Raw genomic sequence first — 21,620 nt, forward strand, 5'->3', positions numbered from 1 at the left:
ATATTGTATATCGGCCCTATTTCCTTCAATGTAGTAGAGCAGCAATATCTGACACAACTCATGTCACGCAAAAAAAAGCAGATTTAGGCTAACTCAATCTCAATATCGGGCCAGGAATCCTGCCCCCATGTGGGAAAACATCGCTCATGTGTATGACCCCATTAAAAAAAATGGAGTTGGCAACACACAAATCTCTCGCGATTTTGATGCCCGTGTGAGAGTGGCCTTATTTTGATAATCCGGGAAATCCAGTCTAAAATGTGATAAAGTACCTTTCCTCTGTGTAGCTCAACAACATGACGCCAAGGCCAATCACTGAGGTTCACTTACTTTTTCTCCCTGCACTGTGGACATTTACGCAGCATGCTCAATAAAAGACATAAACAGTACAAGTGTATGTGTGTAAGGGCAGCTACACACGGGCGTATGTGCAGTGAAAGTCGCGCTATCACACGTGTTTAGCATATTTTACTATACTTTTTGCACTGCCAGGGAGCTTCAAATTCTGCAGTGTGAATTAAACGGCTGTGCAGCCTAATTAGTCCACGGTGTCATTGATTTCCCTGAGAAATTGCACAGTTCATAGACTTCTATGATGCCTTTGGTGTGTGTATCGCTTTCTTTTCTGCGTGCAAGAAATGCGTGCGCAAAAGTGAGAATGAACCTATTGAAAACAATGGGTCCTATTCCCTGCGCAATGCCCACCTGCAAACGCACTTGTGTGAAGCCACCTTAAACAGATGAGCATGATATGCCACGTTTTTGTGTATAATGCAGAGAATAGAACCCTATCTTGTGCGTGTTTGAGCCTCAAATAGCTCCATAGAGCACATTTGCCCGCGTGGGTATGTACTAAATACAGTGCATGCCTGTGATCACCGACCCTGCATTAGCCTTTTAAATGAGGGCGGGGTGATTCCCCCACCCATGTGAACAAGCGATGCATGCACAAATATACTCTGTATTTGCACAGGCATGAGCACTAATTACACTTGTTCACTGCGCAAAAGAAAAATTGTGTAGGAGTGAGAGTATTATGTTACACGCTCATCTGCCAAAGCCCTAAGAGTGCAGGTACTTATTACTGCTAATTACTAGGCTGCAACTGGACTTGCCAGTGTCAAGTGGAAAGTCTACGTGCAACCTGGTAATCAGCAGAAAATTGTGAGCATTAGCAGCTATCGCTCATATACCAGCTATCTCCTCTATTAGTTTAGTTAGACTCTGTTTGCTATAACTGTGGCTTAGATACTAATCAGACCACATTCTATCATTTAGCTTCAAAAGCCTCACTTACTTTTTCTTGCACCTAAAGGGTTGTTTCACAAGGGCAATAAAATCGTGCAATGCAGGAGTGAGTAAAAATGCAGAATTATGTAACCAATGATTTTTGATGGTTTCCTCCACATTTTCGATGATGTGTGGAAAAAAAATGCAACATGTCCTATCTTTATTAGAGATGAGCGAACGTACTCGGATAGGCACTACTCGTCCGAGTAATGTGCCTTATCCGAGTACCTCCCCGCTCGTGCTGAAAGGTTCGGGTGCCGGCACGGAGCGGGGAGCTGCAGGGGAGAGCGGGGAGGAACGGAGGGGAGATCTTTCTCTCCTTCTCTCCCGCCCGCTCTGCCCCGCTCCCCGCTGCGACTGACCTGTCAGCAGCGGCAGCTCCCGAACCTTGCTGCACGAGCGGGGAGGTACTCGGATAAGGCACATTACTCGGACGAGTAGTGCCTATCCGAGTACGTTCGCTCATCTCTAATCTTTATGCATTTTGCGTTTTTTTTTTTTTTTTAAATCACCCGTATTACTCTATGGAGCCTCCTTTTTATTGCATTGCAACTCACGAAGTTGCGATTTTCGTGGGATGCAAGTCCTATTCACTTTTGTGCTAAAACATCATGGCAAAATTGTGCAGGAAAATTGCAAGCGGCAGAGATGTTTTTGCAAGAAAAAGCAGCACTGACGTGTAAAAATGGCTGGAACAAAGATGCGATTTTCTCGCAGTGATATTCCGATCGCCCGTATAAAACCAGCCTAAGGGCTTATGAAAATGCCGGCCAATATACGCTACCATCTGATGCATTGGATTTCAGTGCATCAGATCACACAGACGTATTCCTGCGGCATAAAAGTGCCTGAACAGTCAATATAGCGCCGGGCAGATAACTATCTTCCTGGCCGGACTAGGGCCGCTGCCATAGACTCCTATGGGAGCTGATGGCCGGCCCTCCCATTGCTGGCTGCAGACAAGGGGTGCTAGCTTATCTTCACCACCTCCCATTGCAAACAGACAGAGGGGAAGAGAGAGGAGGGGATCCAGCGAGGAGAAGGGAAGGGGGAGACAGCTTAGCAGAGCTAAGTGATATGGAGTGATGTGGAGTGTCCACAAATATAAAACATACAGATGAATATTTCATGAACAGCTACAGAAGAATCACCCTAGTACATATACATTTCTCCATATTGCTACTTACTTCTTAATTTAGCAGATTCTTAGCCTGGATTCTTGCTACCTACTGAAATAAGTCTGAGCAGAATTATAATTATTTTCTTTCATCCTTTCTAGATCTTATAGAAAAGGAAAACATGAAAGCGCTATTTTATCAGAAGATGTTACTCATCTGAAGGACTTACTGACAAACAGTCTGTACAGCGTACGTCAGAGGGTAAGAGACAACTCTAATACACGTAGATTATCTCAATATAGTAATGCACATTGCTAAACAGCGAGGGTGAATGTAGCCAATTTAATAACTTCTTTCTATTTTCTAACGTGCTAAAAATGAGAATTGGAATCTAATTGTTTATGATGGGTAAGTTTTAGTTTTTCTACACTAGGGTCAAACTATTGCTTTTGGCTATGCTCACACTGCGTTTGGAGATTCCATTTTCATGCTACGTTATCGGAGCAAGAACGTGGAATTCACTAGCCAAACAGGTCCCTCTTATTGATTGTAATGGGGTCAATTCAGTTTTCATTCACCCGTTTGGCATTTTACCAGACAAAAAAATCCTTCATACAGGGCCCTTCTGTCTGGCGTTTTATGCTGGATCTGTGGCGGAGCCTCTAAAGGGAAGCTTGCTGCGCAAATGCACACAAAAGTAGAGCATGCTGTTGTTTTTGCACGTGCGCAATGCATGAGCAAAATGTGGAACTGTGTATGAACCCAGTAGCTCTGCATATTTTGTGTGCAAGTTTTACGCATGCAAAAAAGTGTGCAAATACACCCATGTGAAGGAGCCCTCAGGCATCAGAGCCACGTGCATGGAAGCTTTACTGCGGGACATGGAATCCCTGCAGCTTCCTACTATGGAGCCACGGAGCTGTATTAGGCCTCAGTCAGACGGGCGTTTTTTCGCGCGATTTGCGCATGCACAGGCGTCCAGCGATTTTATAGAACCATTGCTTTGCAATGGTATCAGACACATGAGCGCTTTTTATGCGCTCGTCCGATAAATTATAGAACCTATCTGCGATCTGCGATTCCTGTTCTCTTCTCTATATGCTCTCAATGGGGCCGGCGGCAGCAGCGCCGACCCCATTGAGAACATATACTAGACAAATCACTCTCCTCTGCCACAGCTGTAACAGCTGTGGCAGAGAAGAATGATATTTGCCCATTGAATTCAATGGAGCCGGCAATACAGCCGGCTCCATTGAAAGCAATGGGCTGCGGGCGATCGCACGATGAATTTTCGGGAAGGGCTTAAAAATATAAGCCCTTCCCTGAAATTCATCCAGAAATGTGTAAAAACCCCAAAAATATATACTCACCTGGTCCCGGCAGACGGAGTTCAGCCGCGGGCGGCCGGCAGTTCTCCTGAACTGCTCTGAGTAGTATTCAGCAGTCGGGGATTTAAAATCCCCTCCTGCTGAATGAGCTGCCTCTGATTGGTCACAGCCTCACCAATCAGAGGCAGCTCTCACTCACACCCATTCATGAATTCATTTTAAATTTTAAATCCTCGGCTGCTGAATACTACTCAGAGCAGTTCAGAAGAACTGCCGGCCGCCCGCGGCTGAACTCCGTCTGCCGGGACCAGGTGAGTATATATTTTTTTTGTTTTTACACATTTCTGGATGAATTTCAGGGAAGGGCTTATATTTTTAAGCCCTTCCCGAAAATTCATCGTGAGATCGCCCGCAGCCCATTGCAATACAGCCGGCTCCATTGAATTCAATGCGCTGGACAGCGCTGAACTGCTCCGGCCCGTTTCTATTGAAACGCGGCTAGGAGCAGTTTTTTCGGGCGATTTTTCCACCCCGGTCACGCGATTTGCGGATGCGCATCCGTCATGCGATCCGCAAATCGCGGGAAAAACCGCCCCTGTGACTAAGGCCTTACAGAATTGTTCTTTACTACAAGCTGGAACAGCTCTTTAATACTATATCTGGTGGGACATGTGACAATTTTTTTTCTCTGTCAGATTCATTCTGTTTATTTGGGTCCCATAGAAGTATTTGGGGCATTCCCTGCCCTTAGCAACTTTTTGAAAACTCACAGAAAACCTCTAAAATAATATGAAGAAATGCTATAGCAAAAAGTTGCAGGGTCAATCAGAAATTCCTGTTCATTGTATGCACATAAATTACTTTATTAGTCCTTCTTCCCTTTATTCTAGACGTCTTCATATGTCAAGTACAATTTACCGAAAGAGGACAGCGAGAGGCAAAACAGGGAAATACTGATTAATCGTTTTTTAAACATGAAGAAAGGAAGCAGCCTCCCATGGGGGAATCAGGTAAATGATACATATGGGTAATTGTGAGCTTTCTCATTTATATATTTACATATTGGCAAAGTTCCTTTAACCAACCTTAGGTCCACTTCACATGGGCACATTTAACAAGTTCTATCCAAGTTTGCAACTGACAGAATCAATTAAAGTGAATGCAGTCATTCACATGTGCTATTTCTTTTCTTCACACAGCGAGTGTCTGTGTTAAAGAATTGCATTATGTCCTATTTTGGAGCGTTTTCATGCACAAAAATCATCCATTAAAGTCAATAGGTGCGTGAAAAGAACAGAAGGCACTCACAAGGCGTGTATGTGCGCAGTTCTTTTTTATGCCTCCATTGACTTTAGCAGAGCTAAACTGTCTCCTCCCGCCGATGGTATGCCAGGCTTGGTGCATACTCGCCGCACCCTGGCCCACTGGACTTGCCGTTCACACAATTTTTAATCGTGCTGTGGCCGTGACTCGGCCGACTAAAAATCGCCCACTCTCATGTGAATGAGCCCTTAGGATGTGGTCACACATTGTTGATTTGCTGTGGACTTTGTTGCAGATTTTGATGCAGATCTCCAGCAGACTTCACCCCTTCAATTTGAGATTTATCGAAATCTGATCTGCTTCAAAAAAACAGCAAAATACGCAGCTAATCTGCTACGTGTGAACGCACCCCAAGGGCTTATTCAGACAGGCGTTTATTGGTCGGGTTTTCATGCCCGGCCGATATACACTGCCCCTCTCTGCAAGGGGAGGAGGCAGGATGGGCGCTAGTACCGTGAACTCCCGCTCTATCTCTGCTCCTCACCACTGTTTGCAATAGGAAAGGCGGGGCAGGAGCGGGGCTAAGTTCCCTCCCCCACTGCAAACAGTGGTGAGGGGCAGAGAGAAAGCAGAGAGGGGGCGGGAGCTTGGTGCACTAGCTCCCTTCCTATCCCGCCTCCTCTCCTTACAGAGAGGGGCAGCGTATATCGGGCCGTGTGTGAAAACCCAACCGATATACGCCTGTGTGACTAAGCCCTAAAATTTTAAAAATACTCCATAAAATGTCACTATTTTATTATAGGGAGAATGACAGTTTTGAGCGATCATTTTGCATAAATTACTAATGGGCACTAATTCTCTGCACAGAGAATACATTGTTATCTCCAGCTCGCAGCGTGATGTCTGAACGATGGTTTTTAAACTCAACTAAAAATCATTGCTCAAATGAGAAGTGCTCAGTGGTAGCATTTACACACAACGATTTTTTGCTCAAAAGCCATCGTTTCAACAAATTTTGAGTGACAATCATTGTGTGTAAAAGAGCCTTAGCGCAATCTGAAATACCAGCTGCAAACTTAATGCATGCAGCTCTCAATTCAAGCAACTATATCTCCGGTTAGAATAAGGTTTGAGCAATTAAGATTCTTGATTTTAAAACAAGACCAGAGCCATGGCTGTAGCCATAATCTAGCCAGAGCTATAGCCTTTAGAATAATGTCCCTTTCTGCCAAAAATTGTACTCAGGCAAAACTGTCAAGTTCTCTTCTCAAACCCCAAATACAGATTGTGCAAAGCTGTTAATTGGTTAAACAAATAATGCTGCCTGAATTGTGGGCCATCAGGGGTTAGCCAGGTCCACCACACTAGATATGAAAATAATAAAGTAACATAGTGCAGTTTTTTTCATTTTGTTTTTGCTTCACAAAAAAGTAAATTTTACAAGTAGTCAAAAGAGTCATAATCATTTTTGTTAGTGTTTAGACGATTGGTGATGAACGTGATTGGGGGTGAGCATAAGATATTATGATATACCAACATTTTTATATATTAGTGTCAAATTTTGGGGGTTTAAAGAAAGCTTTGGACTGTAGGATTAATGGCTCATGTCGATACACAGTGTCTGTGTGGCTCTGAAATGTATTCTGTAGAGATGAGCGAACACCAAAATGTTCGGGTGTTCGTTATTCGTAACGAACTTCCCGTGATGCTCGAGGGTTCGTTTCGAACAACGAACCCCATTGAAGTCAATGGGCGACCAGAACATTTTTGTATTTCGCCGATGCTCGCTAAGGTTTTCATGTGTGAAAATCTGGGCAATTCAGGAAAGTGATGGGAATGACACAGTGACGGATAGGGCAGGCGAGGGGCTACATGTTGGGCTGCATCCTAAGTTCACAGGTCCCACTATTAAGCCACAATAGCGGCAAGAGTGGGCCCCCCCCCCCCTCCCAACAACTTTTACTTCTGAAAAGCGCTCATTAGCATGGCATACCTTTGCTAAGCACCACACTACCTCCAACAAAGCACAATCACTGCCTGCATGACACTCCACTGCCACTTCTCCTGAGTTACATGCTGCCCAACCGCACCCCCTCCCCCCCACAGCGCACACCAAACTGTCCCTGCGCAGCCTTCAGCTGCCCTCATGCCACACCACCCTCATGTCTATTTAGAAGTGCGTCTGCCACGACGAGGGACCGCAGGCACACACTGCACAGGGTTGGCACGGCTAGGTAGCGACCCTCTTTAATAGGGGCGGGGCGATAGCCCACAATGCTGTACAGAAGCAATGAGAAATACAATCCTGTGCCACCGCCATCAGGAGCTGCACACGTGGGCATAGCAATGGGGAACCTATGTGCCACACACTATTCATTCTGTCAAGGTGTCTGCATGCCCCAGTCTGACTGGTTATATGCACCTTAACAGTAACCGCGTTGGTGGTAATGTGGTGGTGACTGCGGACCTAGTACCACGGTTGTATTTTGTTGGTTTTCGGAATGTGGCCAGGATTAAGTGGGCCGTGGCGGGGGGATGGTGGGGGGGCTCTCTTGTAGTGTCGGTAAAGGTGAAATTCTTGGACTGCCGCCAGACGAACCAATGCAAAGGCATTTGCCAACAATGTTTTCCCTGTTGGAGGAGGAGGGGGATGTTTTTGAGGCACTACGTGTCCTCTCCACGTGTCCGTGGTTATATGCACCTTAACAGTAACCGCGTTGGTGGTAATGTGGTGGTGACTGCGGACCTAGTACCACGGTTGTATTTTGTTGGTTTTCGGAATGTGGCCAGGATTAAGTGGGCCGTGGCGGGGGGATGGTGGGGGGGCTCTCTTGTAGTGTCGGTAAAGGTGAAATTCTTGGACTGCCGCCAGACGAACCAATGCAAAGGCATTTGCCAACAATGTTTTCCCTGTTGGAGGAGGAGGGGGATGTTTTTGAGGCACTACGTGTCCTCTCCACGTGTCCGTGGTTATATGCACCTTAACAGTAACCGCGTTGGTGGTAATGTGGTGGTGACTGCGGACCTAGTACCACGGTTGTATTTTGTTGGTTTTCGGAATGTGGCCAGGATTAAGTGGGCCGTGGCGGGGGGATGGTGGGGGGGCTCTCTTGTAGTGTCGGTAAAGGTGAAATTCTTGGACTGCCGCCAGACGAACCAATGCAAAGGCATTTGCCAACAATGTTTTCCCTGTTGGAGGAGGAGGGGGATGTTTTTGAGGCACTACGTGTCCTCTCCACGTGTCCGTTCCATGTAAGCAATAGTAGCACTCAAGACAGGCCCCAGTAACAATTCTGAAGCAGCAGTATAGCGGGAGCGCAGTCTTCGTTCCATGTAAGCAATAGTAGCACTCAAGACAGGCCCCAGTAACAATTCTGAAGCAGCAGTATAGCGGGAGCGCAGTCTTCGTTCCATGTAAGCAATAGTAGCACTCAAGACAGGCCCCAGTAACAATTCTGAAGCAGCAGTATAGCGGGAGCGCAGTCTTCGTTCCATGTAAGCAATAGTAGCACTCAAGACAGGCCCCAGTAACAATTCTGAAGCAGCAGTATAGCGGGAGCGCAGTCTTCGTTCCATTTCAGTAGCCTTAGTATAGCCAAGGCACAAGTGACATTTATGTAGCTAAAGTGTAGGCCAACCCCACACACCTTTCTGTACCATGAGTGCAGGCGAAGAACATAGAAATTACTATGATTACACTGTAGGTGAGGGCCCCAAAAAATTGGTGTACCAACAGTACTAATGTACCTCAGTAAAAATTGGCCATGCCCAACCAAGGTGGCAGGTGAATCGCTTTGGTTAATGTGGCTTAAGTGGTAACTAGGCCTGGAGGCAGCCCAGTGTAACGAAAAATTGGTTCAAGTTAAAGTTCCAACGCTTTTAAGCTAATTGAAACTTATAAAAATTGTTCTGAAAAATTATTTGAGTGAGCCTTGTGGCCCTAAGAAAAATTGCCCGTTCAGCGTGATTACGTGAGGTTTCAGGAGGAGGAGCAGGAGGAGGAGGAGGAGGAATATTAGACACAGATTGATGAAGCACAAATGTCCCCGTTTTGGATGGTGAGAGAGAACGTAGCTTCCATCCGCGGGTGCAGCCTACGTATTGCTTACGTATCGCTGCTGTCCGCTGGTGGAGAACAGAAGTCTGGCGAAATCCAGCCTTTGTTCATCTTGATGAGTGTTAGCCTGTCGGCACTGTCGGTTGACAAGCGGCTACGCTTATCGGTGATGATTCCCCCAGCCGCACTAAACACCCTCTCCGACAAGACGCTAGCCGCAGGACAAGCAAGCACCTCAAGGGCATACAGGGCTAGTTCAGGCCACGTGTCCAGCTTCGACACCCAGTAGTTGTAGGGGGCAGAGGCGTCACCAAGGATGGTCGTGCGATCCGCTACGTACTCCCTCACCATCCTTTTGCAGTGCTCCCGCCGACTCAGCCGTGACTGGGGAGCGGTGACACAGTCTTGGTGGGGAGCCATAAAGCTGGCCAGGCCCTTAAAGACTGTTGCACTGCCTGGGATGTACATGCTGCTCGATCTACGCACATCCCCTGCAACATGGCCCTCGGAACTGCGCCTTCTGCCACTAGCGCTGTCGGCTGGGAATTTTACCATCAGCTTGTCCGCAAGGGTCCTGTGGTATAGCAACACTCTCGAACCCCTTTCCTCTTCGGGAATCAGAGTGGGCAGGTTCTCCTTATACCGTGGATCGAGCAGTGTGTACACCCAGTAATCCGTCGTGGCCAGAATGCGTGCAACGCGAGGGTCACGAGAAAGGCATCCTAACATGAAGTCAGCCATGTGTGCCAGGGTACCTGTACGCAACACATGGCTGTCTTCACTAGGAAGATCACTTTCAGGATCCTCCTCCTCCTCCTCCTCCTCCTCAGGCCATACACGCTGAAAGGATGACAGGCAATCAGCCGGTGTACCGTCAGCAGCGGGCCAAGCTGTCTCTTCCCCCTCCTCCTCATCCTCCTCATGCTCCTCCTCCTCCTCCTGTACGCGCTGAGAAATAGACAGGAGGGTGCCCTGACTATCCAGCGGCATACTGTCTTCCCCCGCCCCCGTTTCCGAGCGCAAAGCAGCTGCCTTTATGGTTTGCAGGGAATTTCTCAAGATGCATAGCAGAGGAATGGTGACGCTAATGATTGTAGCATCGCCGCTCACCACCTGGGTAGACTCCTCAAAATTACCAAGGACATGGCAGATGTCTGCCAACCAGGCCCACTCTTCTGAAAGGAATTGAGGAGGCTGACTCCCACTGCGCCGCCCATGTTGGAGTTGGTATTCGACTATAGCTCTCCGTTGTTCATAGAGCCTGGCCAACATGTGGAGCGTAGAGTTCCACCGTGTGGGCACGTCGCACAGCAGTCGGTGCACTGGCAGCTTAAAGTGATGTTGCAGGGTGCGCAGGGTGGCAGCGTCCGTGTGGGACTTGCGGAAATGTGCGCAGAGCCGGCGCGCCTTTACGAGCAGGTCTGACAAGCGTGGGTAGCTTTTCAGAAACCGCTGAACCACCAAATTAAAGACGTGGGCCAGGCATGGCACGTGCGTGAGGCTGCCAAGCTGCAGAGCCGCCACCAGGTTACGGCCGTTGTCACACACGACCATGCCCGGTTGGAGGCTCAGCGGCGCAAGCCAGCGGTCGGTCTGCTGTGTCAGACCCTGCAGCAGTTCGTGGGCCGTGTGCCTCTTATCGCCTAAGCTGAGTAGTTTCAGCACGGCCTGCTGACGCTTGCCCACCGCTGTGCTGCCACACCGCGCGACACCGACTGCTGGCGACATGCTGCTGCTAACACATCTTGATTGTGAGACAGAGGAGGAGGAGGAGGAGGAGGGTGCTTTAGTGGAGGAAGCATACACCTCCGCAGATACCAGCACCGAGCTGGGGCCCGCAATTCTGGGGGTGGGTAGGACGTGAGCGGTCCCAGGCTCTGACTCTGTCCCAGCCTCCACTAAATTCACCCAATGTGCCGTCAGGGAGATGTAGTGGCCCTGCCCGCCTGTGCTTGTCCACGTGTCCGTAGTTAAGTGGACCGTGGCAGTAACCGCGTTGGTGAGGGCGCGCACAATGTTGCGGGAGACGTGGTCGTGCAGGGCTGGGACGGCACATCGGGAAAAGTAGTGGCGACTGGGAACTGAGTAGCGCGGGGCCGCCGCCTCCATGATACTTTTGAAGGACTCCGTTTCCACAACCCTATACGGCAGCATCTCAAGGCTGATGAATTTTGCGATGCGGACGGTTAACGTTTGAGCGTGCGGGTGCGTGGCGGCGTACTTGCGCTTGCGCTCGAACACTTGCGCAAGCGACGGCTGAACGGTGCGCTGAACTACACTGCTGGATGGGGCCGAGGACAGCGGAGATGAGGGTGTGGGTGCAGGCCATGAGGCGGTAGTGCCTGTGTCCTGAGAGGGGGGTTGCATCTCAGTGGCAGGTTGGGGCACAGGGGGAGAGGCAGGGGTGCAAACCGGAGACGGTGAACGGCCTTTGTCCCACCTTGCGGGGTGCTTGGCCATCATATGTCTGCGCATGGTGGTGGTGGTGAGGCTGTTGGTGTTGGCTCCCCGGCTGAGCTTTGCGCGACAAAGGTTGCACACCACTGTTCGTCGGTCGTCAGGCGTCTCTGTGAAAAACTGCCAGACCTTAGAGCACCTCGGCCTACGCAGGGTGGCATGGCGCGAGGGGGCGCTTTGGGAAACACTTGGTGGATTATTCGGTCTGGCCCTGCCTCTACCCCTGGCCACCGCACTGCCTCTTGCAACCTGCCCTGCTGATGCCCTTGACTCCCCCTCTGAAGACCTGTCCTCCTGAGTAAGCGTTGCACACCAGGTGGGGTCAGTCACCTCATCGTCCTGCTGCTCTTCCTCCGAATCCTCTGTGCGCTGCTCCCTGGGACTTACTGCCCTTACTACTACCTCACTGCAAGACAACTGTGTCTGATCGTCATCGTCCTCCTCACCCACAGAAAGTTGTTGAGACAGTTGGCGGAAGTCCCCAGCCTCTTCCCCCGGACCCCGGGAACTTTCGAATGGTTGGGCATCAGTGACGATAAACTCCTCTGGTGGGAGAGGAACCGCTGCTGCCCAATCTAAGCAGGGGCCCGAGAACAGTTCCTGGGAGTGTTCCCGCTCCTGAGCAGGTGTCATTGTAGTGGACTGAGGAGGCTGGGAGGAAGGAGGAGCAGCAGACAGAGGATTCGGATTGGCAGCAGTGGACGGCGCAGAACTGCGGGTAGACGATAGGTTGCTCGAAGCACTTTCTGCCATCCAGGACAGGACCTGCTCACACTGCTCATTTTCTAATAACCGTCTCCCGCGTGGACCCATTAATTGGGCGATGAATGTGGGGACGCCAGAAACGTGCCTCTCTCCTAATCGCGCAGCAGACAGCTGCGACACACCTGGATCAGGAGCTTGGCCTGTGCCCACACCCTCACTTGGCCCTCCGCGTCCTCTGCCACGTCCACGTCCACGTCCTCTAGGCTTACCCCTACCCCTCAGCATGCTGTATTACCAGTGATTAGATTTCCCAGGCAGGAAATAAATTGGCGCAAGACTGCAGGCCAAATATAATTTTTGCCCTTTTTGGAAAACGAAAGGCCCCACTGCCTCTAGTGAATGAATTATCAAAGTTTAATAACTGTGCTGTGTCCCTGCTTATGTGTCACAGAACGTGAGGGTAGCAGAGTTATTATAACTCTTGGAGAGCAGGTATTTTTTTTTCCCAATTAAGGAAAGCAAATGGCGAACACAGCAGTAAAGCGTAGCTGGCTGCGTATGATTTAGCAATGTTCTTCACGCAGCTCACACGTCTCCACAGGCGTAAGGACGGACACAGGCTGGACAAATAGATTTGTTTTCAGTTTTTTCCCACCAACAGGCAGCACTGCGTATATTCAATGAACCTGCGAAGTTTAATAACTGCGCTGTGTCCCTGCTTATGTGTCACAGAACGTGAGGGTAGCAGAGTTATTATAACTCTTGGAGAGCAGGTATTTTTTTTTCCCAATTAAGGAAAGCAAATGGCGAACACAGCAGTAAAGCGTAGCTGGCTGCGTATGATTTAGCAATGTTCTTCACGCAGCTCACACGTCTCCACAGGCGTAAGGACGGACACAGGCTGGACAAATAGATTTGTTTTCAGTTTTTTCCCACCAACAGGCAGCACTGCGTATATTCAATGAACCTGCGAAGTTTAATAACTGCGCTGTGTCCCTGCTTATGTGTCACAGAACGTGAGGGTAGCAGAGTTATTATAACTCTTGGAGAGCAGGTATTTTTTTTTCCCAATTAAGGAAAGCAAATGGCGAACACAGCAGTAAAGCGTAGCTGGCTGCGTATGATTTAGCAATGTTTTTCACGCAGCTCACACGTCTACACAGGCGTAAGGACGGACACAGGCTGGACAAATAGATTTGTTTTCAGTTTTTTCCCACCAACAGGCAGCACTGCGTATATTCAATGAACCTGCGAAGTTTAATAACTGCGCTGTGTCCCTGCTTATGTGTCACAGAACGTGAGGGTAGCAGAGTTATTATAACTCTTGGAGAGCAGGTATTTTTTTTCCCAATTAAGGAAAGCAAATGGCGAACCCAGCAGTAAAGCGTAGCTGGCTGCGTATGATTTAGCAATGTTTTTCACGCAGCTCACACGTCTACACAGGCGTAAGGACGGACAGAGGCTGGACAAATAGATTTGTTTTCAGTTTTTTCCCACCAACAGGCAGCACTGCGTATATTCTATGAATAATAACTGTGTTGTGGCCCTGCCTATACAATTCTTTCCCTGCAGTATCAATGGAGGGTGCAATGCTCTGCAGAGGCGATTTTGAGAAGCCCAAAAAAAATGCAGCACAGCCAACAGCAGCCTGGACAGTACTGCACACGGATAAATATGGCCCTAGAAAGGACCGTTGAGGTTCTTGAAGGCTACACTCACTCCTAACACTCTCCCTGCCTATGCAGCACTTCTGTCCCTAATGCCAGGTGCAACGGTCTGCAGAGGCGATTTTGAGAAAAAAAAAAAAATCCCACTGCTAACAGCAGCCAACACACAGCTATCAGTGGCCCTAATAAGGACCTTTGGGGGGTCTTGAAGCCTACACTAACTACCAATTCTTTCCCTACAGCAGCTCCGGTATAAACAGCACTGTCCCTCATCTAACTCACACCGCATCTGAGGCGAGCCGCGGGAGGGGCCGACTTTTATATTAGGCGAACACCTGATCTCGCCAGCCACTCACAGCAGGGGGGTGGTATAGGGCTTAAACGTTGCAGGGGGAAGTTGTAATGCCTTCCCTGTCTTTCAATTGGCCAGAAAAGCGCGCTAACGTCTCAGGGAAGGAAGTGAAAGTAACCAGAACACCGCATGGTGTTCGTCACGAATAACGAACATCCCGAACACCCTAATATTCGCACGAATATCAAGCTCGGACGAACGCGTTCGCTCATCTCTAGTATTCTGTTAATGTGATGTTTATTTCTCTGCTCTGTCACAAGATTGTGAACTTCCAATAAAAAATACTGAACACTAAAAGACTTCCATTGATTCATGCACACTGGTTTGTAAACAATGTGTATCAATATGCAAGAGAAATAGATTGCAGCATGCTCTATTTCGATGGTGCTTGTTACTCGAGCGAGTACCACGCCATGTTCGACCCCTCCCCGTTTTGACCTCTCCCCGCATTACCACTTCCTGCTGTGACGTGCCAGCGTGCGCACGTCCACAGCGGTATCTGGCTGGCTGGCTGAAGAGAGAGAGAGCGAGATAGGGAGAGAGGGGGGCTCGGCACCCGGCGGATCCATTGCAAAAATGCACGGGTCTCCCATTGACTTCAATGGGGTTCGTTACTCGAATAGAGTTCTCGAATATTACGAAAAGCTCAACTCAAATAACGAGCACCTGAACATTTTGGTGCTCACTCATCTCTAGTGATAAAGGATTCCCCAGAACTTAAGGCAAAAACAAATGGCCATTTGCGCAACTACATTCACTGCTACGGAGAGTAATTGTGCATGAACAGGGTTTTCTATGCTGGAAGATAGCTCCTTCCCTATCTTTCCCGCATGTAGTATAGATAGATAGGGCAAGTCTTGCCTCACACCTATCTTTTCTCCCCTCTACTATTAACAGTCGAAAATACCGCTAATGAAAACAAAACTATTGAAATCAATGGTTTCATTTCGTACCATTATGCGGCTGTGACTAAATCACACCCATGGGAAGCTGCCCTTAGATCACTTTTGTCCCTACCAAACATTTCATCCGTTATGCAGGCTTTTCAATGATATACTTACAATTTAGATAGTAATGATTTGGTCTTTTTATTTCTTGACTTATTGCTCTTTGAAAACCCAGGTATTAAGATGTTGATGACACATGCTTGGAGAAATAGAGTCATTTTGGAGAAAAAATGTTGACTGAATTAAATATAATTCATATCTCTCTTAACAGAAACAGACCCAAAATGTCCAATATTTATCACTGCCGCATAACTATAAGAAGCCATGGGAATACAATGAGCAAGAATCCCTCCAAGGTAATATTTCTATATAGGTAAAGCTATGTGAAAATATATATTTCTCCTGAAAACTGTCAAAAACAGTATTTTAAGAGAAAAAAGGTAGAGAATATTGCAAAAAGAGGTTCTTCCAAAAAAAGTGATACACATGAAGATTTATATGCCTGTACATGCCCAGTTGAGAGGGAAAACTATGCTGGAGTGATGTACAGGAGTATACTAAATGGCCAGTTCATTATAGACAACCATCTACTAGTACATTGAACTTTTTTTAACCTTCAGAACAGTATCAATTAGTTGTGGTGTAGATTCCACTAGATTATGAAATTGTTCTGCAAGAATATTGGCCAATGTAGCAAATGATATGGAGGTACAGACAGGCTATGCATAGCTGACAGGAAGGGTGTATTGGTTCATGCTGCTTGTGCCAAATGCTGACTCTCCCATCAGCATGGTGCAACAGAAATCCGGATCTGAGCAGGCGGTGTTCTTCCACTGCTCAGTGATCCAACTTTTGCGCTTTTTTGCCCTTCTGTTTCATGTAGACAGCAAAGACACCTGAAGTGCTTGTCTGCTGCTGCAGCCCATCCATGCCAAGGAACAATGGGGAACATTTCTCAAATGCTGTAAACCAGAATACTGCTTTAAAAAAATTGTGCAAGCCTTGCTTATGAAAAATGTTGCACCTTTTCTTCCTTCAACGCCGATGCAGACTTTTTTTTGGAATGTGAATGGGGCTTGTTGGAAGAGGATGTGGCTGCTCCAGACCAATAGATTTATCTACAATTTACACCAGAAAATTATGTCAGAAATGTACGCCTGGTCAGGACTAGGCGTACATTTCTCAGAAGGTGCATGGAGGAGCATTGTGTGTAGGAGGAAATACTGCAGCCAGTGGGAGGCGTCACCAAACGTCATCAGTGACATCCCGTAAACCTACCACGTGTCAGGTTTATTGGACGTCACCAGACCTGCTGGTCGGGTGACGTCACCTGTTTGATACTGCAGCACTGGAGTGCTGAAACAGCGGTCCGCTGCTGAAGTCAGTATACTTCCTTTATATAGTTTTGAGCAAGGGGAGCCCAAAACTATATAAAATAAATAACTAAAAAAAACCATTTAATATAAAAAGATTAAAGAAGAATTAATCTCAGCATTTTGATTTGGCTATTGGGACTCCATAAGCACCAGTCAAGTGATCCAGGCTCTCTACAAAATGCAATAAAATTGCTTTTTTACATAGATCCACCAATGAGCATGCACTTAAAAAAAATTAGAAATTGCTCCTGCATTTCCTTTTTGCAGAAATACTGTGTTTCTCCCCAAATAAGACCTTGTCTTATATTAATTTTTGCCCCAAAAGAGGCACAGGGTCTTATTTTCAGGGAGTGTCTTATACTCACTTAACAGGCGCTGTCCGGGTCCCTCCCCTTGCCCTCTGGTGCTCCTGCAGGCTTCCCTCATGTCTATTTATAAGTGCGTCTGCTATGAGGAGGAACCGCAGGCACACACTGCAGAGGGTTGGCACGGCTAGGCAGCGACCCTCTTTAAAAGGGGCGGAGCGATAGCCCACAATGCTGTACAGAAGCAATGAGAAATATAATCCTGTGCCACAGCCATCAGGAGCTGCACACGTGGGCATAGCAATGGGGAACCTATGTGCCACACACTATTCATTCTGTCAAGGTGTCTGCATGCCCCAGTCAGACCGCGGCTTTTTATAAATAGTCACAGGCAGGTACAACTCCGCAATGGGAATTCCGTGTGCACCCACAGCATGGGTGGCTCCCTGGAACCCACCCGCTGTACATAAATGTATCCCATTGCAGTGCCCTGGACAGCAGAGCTAACGTCAGATAAAATGCAGGTGGGCTTCGGCCCACACTGCATGCCCCAGTCAAACTGGGGTTTTTTATAAGTAGACACAGGCAGGTACAACTCCCTATTGTGAAGTCCGTGTGGATCGACAGCATGGGTGGCTCCCTGGAACCCACCGGCGGTACATAAATATATCCCATTGCAGTGCCCAGCACAGCTGAGGTAATGTCATGTTTAATGCAGGTGGGCTTCGGCCCACACTGCATGCCCCAGTCAGACTGGGGTTCTTTAGAAGTGGACACATGCAGTTACAACTCCGTGTGGACCGACAGCATGGGTGGGTGCCAGGAAGCCACCGGCGGTGCATAAATATATCCCATTGCAGTGCCCAGCACAGCTGAGGTAATGTCATGTTTAATGCAGTTGGGCTTCGGCCCACACTGCATGCCCCAGTGGGCATGTCGCACAGCAGTCGGTGCACTGGCAGATTAAACCGATGTTGCAGGGTCCACAGGGAGGCAGCGTCCGTCTTGGACTTGCGGAAATGTGCGCTGAGCCGGCGCACCTTTCCGAACAGGTATGACAAGTGTGGGTAGCTGTTCAGAAAGCGCTGAACCACCAAATTAAAGATATGGGCCAGGCATGGCACGTGCGTGAGGCTGCCGAGCTGCAGAGCCGCCACCAGGTTCGGCCGTTGTCACACACGACCATGCCCGGTTGGAGGCTCAGCGGCGAAAGCCAGCGGTCGGTCTGCTCTGTCAGACCCTGCAGCAGTTCGTGGGCCGTGTGCCTCTTCTCTCCTAAGCTGAGTAGTTTCAGCACGGCCTGCTGACGCTTGCCCACCGCTGTGCTGCCACACCGCGTGACAGTGACTGCTGGCGACGTGCTGCTGCTGCTGACACATCTTGATTGCGAGACAGAGGTTGCGTTGGAGGAGGAGGAGGAGGGTGGTTTAGTGGAGGAAGCATACACCGCCGCAGATACCAGCACCGAACTGGGGCCCGCAATTCTGGGGGTGGGTAGGACGTGAGCGGTCCCAGGCTCTGACTCGGTCCCAGCCTCCACTAAATTCACCCAATGTGCCGTCAGGGAGATATAGTGGCCCTGCCCGCCTGTGCTTGTCCACGTGTCCGTTGTTAAGTGGACCTTGGCAGTAACCGCGTTGGTGAGGGCGCGTACAATGTTGCGGGAGACGTGGTCGTGCAGGGCTGGGACGGCACATCGGGAAAAGTAGTGGCGACTGGGAACCGAGTAGCGCGGGGCCGCCGCCGCCATCATGCTTTTGAAAGCCTCCGTTTCCACAAGCCTATATGGCAGCATCTTCAGTCTGATCAATTTGGCTATGTGCACGTTTAACGCTTGAGCGTGCGGGTGCGTGGCGGCGTACTTGCGCTTGCGCTCAAACAGTTGCGCTAGTGACGTTTGGACGCTGCGCTGAGAGACATTGCTGGATGGGGCCGCGGACAGCGGAGGTGAGGGTGTGGGTGCAGGCCAGGAGACGGTAGTGCCTGTGTCCTCAGAGGGGGGTTGGATCTCAATGGCAGGTTGGGGCACAGGGGGAGAGGCAGTGGTGCAAACCGGAGGCGGTGAACGGCCTTCGTCCCACCTTGTGGGGTGCTTGGCCATCATATGCCAGCGCATGCTGGTGGTGGTGGCTCCCCAGCTGATCTTGGCGCGACAAAGGTTGCACACCACTGTTCGTCGGTCGTCAGGCGTCTCTGTGAAAAACTGCCACACCTTAGAGCACCTTGGCCTCTGCAGGGTGGCATGGCGCGAGGGGGCGCTTTGGGAAACAGTTGGTGGATTATTCGGTCTCGCCCTGCCTCTACCCCTGGCCACCGCACTGGCTCGGCCTGTGCCCACACCCTGACTTGGGCCTTCGCGTCCTCGCCCGCGTCCATGTCCTCTAGGCCTACCCCTACCCCTCAGCATGCTGTATTACCAGTAGTGCAGAAACAGAACGCTGTAATTAAATGTGCCGCTTATTGGCCTGTGGTTGGAGGCTGACTTGGCTTACGGAACGCACAGCAGAGCCAGGAAAGAATTTTGCGCAAGCATGCTGTAACACTTAGCTGGCTGCGTATGAATTAGGACAACTACCCCCAGCAGAGACCCAGTACACTGAGGATGGTCACAGGCAGCCCAAATAGATTTTTTTTCCCAAATGTTTTTGGAAAGGCCCACTGCCTATATACACTGTGTATGTCTTCTGTCCCTGCCTCACCACTACTGGCCCTGGACAATGTAAAATTACTGCAGACTGTTTCACTGTGGACAGGAATACAGCGGTGATGTAACAGGCAACACAGAGCCAGGAAAGAATTTTGCGCAAGCCTGCTGTAACACTTAGCTGGCTGCGTATGAATTAGGACAACTACCCCCAGCAGAGACCCAGTACACTGAGGACTGTCACAGGCAGCCCAAATAGATTTTTTTTCCCAAATTTTTTTGGAAAAGCCCACTGCCTATATACACTGTATATGTCTTCTGTCCCTGCCTCACCACTACTGGCCCTGGACTATGTAAAATTACTGCAGGACGCAATGCTCTGGACGCAGTGCTCTGCACGGCCAATATACAAAAAAAAAAAAAAAAGTGCAACACTGCAAAAAGCAGCCTCAACAGTACTGCACATGGTCAGATGTGGCCCTAAGAAGGACCGTTGGGGCTCTTGAAGCCTACAATAACTCCTAACACTCTCCCTATAGCAGCTCCAGCATCAGCAGCACTTTCCCTGAGCTATGTCTGAATGCATCTGTGGCGAGCCGCGGGAGGGGCCCGATTTATATACTCGGGTGACACCTGATCTCGCCAGCCACTCACTGCAGGGGGGTGGTATAGGGCTTGAACGTCGCAGGGGGAAGTTGTAATGCCTTCCCTGACTTTCTATTGGCCAGAAAAGCGCTCTAACGTCTCAGAGATGAATGTGAAAGTAACTCGAACATCGCGTGGTGCTCGTTTCGAATAACGAGCATCTCGAACACGCTAATACTCGAACGAGCATCAAGCTCGGACGAGTACGTTCGCTCATCTCTAATGAAGACATAAATTGTGTTGATTTTTTTAAATTCACATCGTGGCTATTTTCTAAATGTCTGTTATGTTCATCCAGGTAGTTGCACTGATGAAGATGACTCTGTATTTGAAGAAAAAACAGACCTGCTTATTAGTCCTGGTATCAGATTACCAAAACCTCCATCAGGTAAAATGAAGGAGCAAGACGGCACAAGGAGCAAAGCCAGAGGAGTGCATTGGCCGCTAAAGCCCAAGAAACAGATGACCGCAAGATCAATGTATCAACCTGTAAAATCAAGACCATACTTTGACATAGTAGTAGAAGAAGAGCAGGACTCCGATGTAGATAGCAACAATGATGTACTGTAACAAATGGAACTGTATCAAATACTGGGAAAACCACAATAAGAAATAAGAAATTTGGTGATTCAATAAAATGAAACAAAATGGAATAAAGATGTGTGTCACACGTCTATTATATAAACTGAGGTAAGGTCAGTAAATATCTAAATTGCAACTGAAAAGATAGGACATCAGCGACTGAAATGCCCTGCTGCACAAAAAGATAGGTCTTTGTTTTGATTGAAATATGCAAGAGTGTCCATAGACTCCTATGGGAGCTGGAAAAAAGGGTTCTACTGTGCCGCTAAATCCACTTATCAGGGGACTGAGGTCCGGGTAACTGGGAGTCTCTGAAAACTTCCCGCAACCCCTGTCCCTACCTACTTGCCCCCCTAGGCTAAGCCCTATAGCGACAACTGGGCGACAGTCCCTAGGCTAACTAGGGATGCGGGGCAGGAGTCAGACACGCAGACAAAACCAGGAGACACACAAACACAAAGGTAGGTCAGGCTATCCAGGTCGGCAACAAGAGAGACGAGGTACAAGGAGTCAGGCAAAACCAAAGTCAAGGTCAGGCAATCTGGGTCGGCAACAGGAGAATAACGCAGTACAAGGGGTCAGGCGAATGCAAGGTCAGGTCCAAAGCAAGTGGGTCAAAGGCCGGGAAAACAATCCAATAACGCTGGTGTAGCCTGGAGACAAACATACACTGGCACAGGGTTAGGAAGCTGAGACGTTTAAATGCTGTCAGAACTCCCGCCCCAGCAGCTGATTGGGATGGGAACCTGACAACAACAGGACCCAATAATAGGACGCTGAGAGAACAGCCCCCAGCACCTGCTAAAGACAGGCAGAAACCCAGACATTAAACTGAGAATCCAGAGCAGGGATCCGGACATCCAGCAGCGAGTGCAGTGCAAGCG

General features: G+C 48.9%; 1 protein-coding gene across 1 annotated transcript in view; it reads left to right on the forward strand.

The window, feature by feature from the left end:
* The window catches only part of SLC9A4 (solute carrier family 9 member A4), a 63,454-nt gene extending 42,651 nt beyond the window's left edge, over positions 1–20,803 (forward strand). The window contains exons 9-12 of the mRNA XM_066577795.1: positions 2,570–2,669; positions 4,627–4,746; positions 15,456–15,540; positions 20,453–20,803. Coding sequence (XP_066433892.1) covers positions 2,570–2,669; positions 4,627–4,746; positions 15,456–15,540; positions 20,453–20,724 — 577 coding nt within the window. The 3' untranslated portion in view covers positions 20,725–20,803. The remainder of the gene's footprint in view (positions 1–2,569; positions 2,670–4,626; positions 4,747–15,455; positions 15,541–20,452) is intronic.
* Positions 20,804–21,620: the final 817 nt, after the last annotated feature.

Source organism: Eleutherodactylus coqui, chromosome 1 (assembly GCF_035609145.1).
Source record: "Eleutherodactylus coqui strain aEleCoq1 chromosome 1, aEleCoq1.hap1, whole genome shotgun sequence".
Classification (NCBI taxonomy): Eukaryota; Metazoa; Chordata; class Amphibia; order Anura; family Eleutherodactylidae; genus Eleutherodactylus; species Eleutherodactylus coqui.